Source organism: Manihot esculenta, chromosome 13, assembly GCF_001659605.2.
Source record: "Manihot esculenta cultivar AM560-2 chromosome 13, M.esculenta_v8, whole genome shotgun sequence".
In the NCBI taxonomy this organism is placed as follows: domain Eukaryota; kingdom Viridiplantae; phylum Streptophyta; class Magnoliopsida; order Malpighiales; family Euphorbiaceae; genus Manihot; species Manihot esculenta.
The window spans coordinates 8580632-8583779 of record NC_035173.2 but is presented as its reverse complement, the minus strand read 5'-3'; the positions used below and the strand labels follow the sequence as shown (position 1 = coordinate 8583779).

Here is a 3148-nt window from a genome sequence, read left to right as displayed (position 1 = left end):
CACAAATTTCAATAATTGAACCATCTCCAAATTTTACTCTTCCTGTAATTGAAGTATCTAATTCTTGGAAGCAAAATTTATCACCTGACATATGGTTGCTGCCTCCGGTATCAAAGAACCAAGTAGTCTCTACGCCGTCTTTGAATGGCTGCTCTTTCACTACTTCTTTTACCATTGCAACTTCTGGCTCCATTTGTTGTGTCACCAGAGCTCACATGTTTCCAGCATCAACAAAAGGGACTCCACTTCCTTTTGAGGTGAATTGAGGGTTACTGTTTCCATTAACAACAAAGAGACTTCTTCTTCTTCTTCTTCCTCTTGTATTAAATTGGCCTTCTCTTCCCATTCACTCGATGGGCATTCTACAGCATAATGACCCATTTGGCCGCAATAGTAACACTTGATTCTACTCTTATCATATTTCTTCTTCTGTGTCTTCGATTCATCATCGCCACCACGACTTGAATCACCATTGTAACGCCCTCTACCTCGGCCGCGCCCACGGCCATGACCTCTGCCTCCTCTTTCACCATTGTCATTTTGAGCTTTCTTAAAAGAGCTTTCCTCCTCTCTGGCCTTCCATTCAGCTCTAGTAATAAGAACTATTTCAGCAGAATTGTTTCCACAACCAAGCAACCATTCTTCATGAGCTTTTAGTGATCCAATTACCTCTTCTATCGATTTGGTTTTCAGATCACTAAATTCTTCAATAGCGAAAACAATCTGCAGAAATTTTGAGGAAGTAGAACGCAACAACTTCTTAATTACCTTCTCATCTTCAACTATGTTACCAAGGCTTCTTAATTTATTGACAATGATGGTGAGCTTTCCAGAGAAATCATCTATTGTCTCTGAATCACTCATCCCCAATGCATCGAACTCCCTCCATAAGGTTTGAGTTCTAACCTCCTTCACCTTTTCTGCGCCTTGGTTCATAATTTTGAGCATATTCCATGCTTCCTTAGCTGTCCTCTTGGCCCCTAGTTGAAGCAAGGTATCCTCACTTATACCTTGATAGATGGCCGCTAATGCCATCTTGTCTTTTTGTTTATCAACAGGACCTTCAGACTCGATTGGCTCCCAGACACCTTGAGCCATCATAAATACTTCCATTTTAATGGCCTATGCTGCATAATTGCTCTTCGTCAACAAGGGATATTTTATCAAAACCGAACCCTCCTTCTCTTGACTCGACACACTTTCTCTATTTGAAGCATCGCTGGTGGTATCCTCTCTTACTTTCAGCTCTCTCTCTCTTCTTGCTCTCTCAATCTCAAGATGAGACATGTTTTAGGCCTAGATTGGTCAGGCTCTGATACCAAATGAAGATCAAATTGGTAAAACAATCAAGAGAACAACACAATTAATTTCACTTTTTTGTGGTGGTCATTAACACAGACCAGGCACCATTTTTATATATGAAAACTCAACAAACAAAACTAGAAAGTAGGAAGCTTTTGGCTACGTGCTCCCATATTTTCTCCAGTACAATTAAATGGTCAACAATTAGAAAAAGACTCCTAGAAATGCTCTAACAGAAAAATTCTGCAGATCACACTTATTTTTCTATTTACAAAACATATGAAAATATCAACAGTAATTAAAACTAACGGTAACAAGTTTAAACTACTAACAAAGGAAGTTGCAGGTTTTACGAAGTATCTTGGTTTGCCTGCAATTGTGGGCAGAAATAAAACTAACATCTTCCACCATGAGGTTGACGAAGTATGAAAACGCCTCCAAGGGTTGAACCGCAATATTTCGAGTAGAGCTGGAAAAGAAATTCTTCTCAAAACAGTGATTCAGGCGGTGCCAAATTATCTCATGCAGGTTTTTTTGCTGCCCCTGCAAATAGTGGATCAATTGGAGAAGGCAATGAACTGGTTTTGGTGGGTGAATTTTTCTGTAAGTAGCACAGGTATTCACTGGTTCTCATGGTCAGGTTTGGCACGGAGCAAAGTGAAGGTGGTTTGGGCTTTCGATAGATTAGAGACTTTCATGTTGCTCTTTTGGCGAAACAAGGCTGGCGTTTCTTGTCAACTTCTAAAGCTCTTGTCTCTCGCGTATACAAAGCTCGATATTTTCATAAATGTGGTTTCCTTAAGGCAAAGCTAGGATCCAATCCTAGCTTCATTTGGAAGAGTATTCTGGCTTCTCAGGAATTATTAAGGAGGGGCTGTTTGAAAAGGATTGGATCAGGAATTGAAACCTTGGTTTTTCAGACCCGTGGATTTCTTCACTACTATTAGGAGATAAGAATTGATCTTAACCAAAGTTTGTTATTCTGTTACCTACTAGTTGTTATCATAATAGTTGTTGTATACGTTTCTTAGTTAGGGTTCTCACACATTATTCTGCTGTATAAATACAAATGTAAAACCTCTCTAATGAATGGAATCACATATTCCTCATTTTAACTATATGGTATCAGAGCCTCAAACTTAGCGGTACTCTCGATCCTTATTCCAAATCATGACGAACCCTACTGATCTCATAAAACAGCCTGACGATTCTTCCTCTTCTCCTCAAACACCATCAGGTTCGATTAATGTTAATCCTACCCTGACAAATCAATTAATTTCGTTAATGTTTCTGCTCAGACACCAATTAAACTCACTCCATTCAATTATCAGATTTGGTATACCCAATGGTATTCTCTTTTAATCGGATATGATTTTCTCAACTTTGTCGAACAAGATCGCAAAACTGAGGCGACTGGAAATTCTTTCCTATTTCGACAAGATCAGTTTATACGTAGTGCGTTAATAGCTTCTTTGTCACCTGAAGTTGCTCCGTTTGTTGTTGGAGACAAAACCTCATATGATGTCTGGCAATCATTATCAAAGATGTATGCGAAACCATCGCAGAGTCGTATCATGAGTCTGCGTGAGCAACTGCTCACGATCACGAAGGGATCATTAACCATATCTGAATATTTGCAAAAGGCAAAGTCTATATCTTTTCAACTTGAAACTGCAGTGTTTCTGTTTCTGCAGCTGAATTTGCTTTGTCTGTTTTTCTTGGCCTTCCGTCTGATTACAAAGAAATCACTGCGGCTTTGCGAGCAAGAGATAATGTTGTCTCTTTTGATGAACTTCATGAGAAGCTCACAGATGTGGAGACTCAGCTGAATCGAGACTCTAATGTT

At 39.3% G+C, this 3148-nt stretch overlaps 1 protein-coding gene across 1 annotated transcript; it reads right to left on the bottom strand.

Moving 5' to 3' along the window:
- Window positions 1–201: 201 nt before the first annotated feature.
- Window positions 202–1113, bottom strand: LOC110608303. Its single transcript, XM_021747524.1, has one exon. The coding sequence runs from the start codon at window positions 1111–1113 to the stop codon at window positions 202–204; it is 912 nt and encodes a 303-aa protein (XP_021603216.1).
- Between the last annotated feature and the right edge of the window lie 2035 nt (window positions 1114–3148).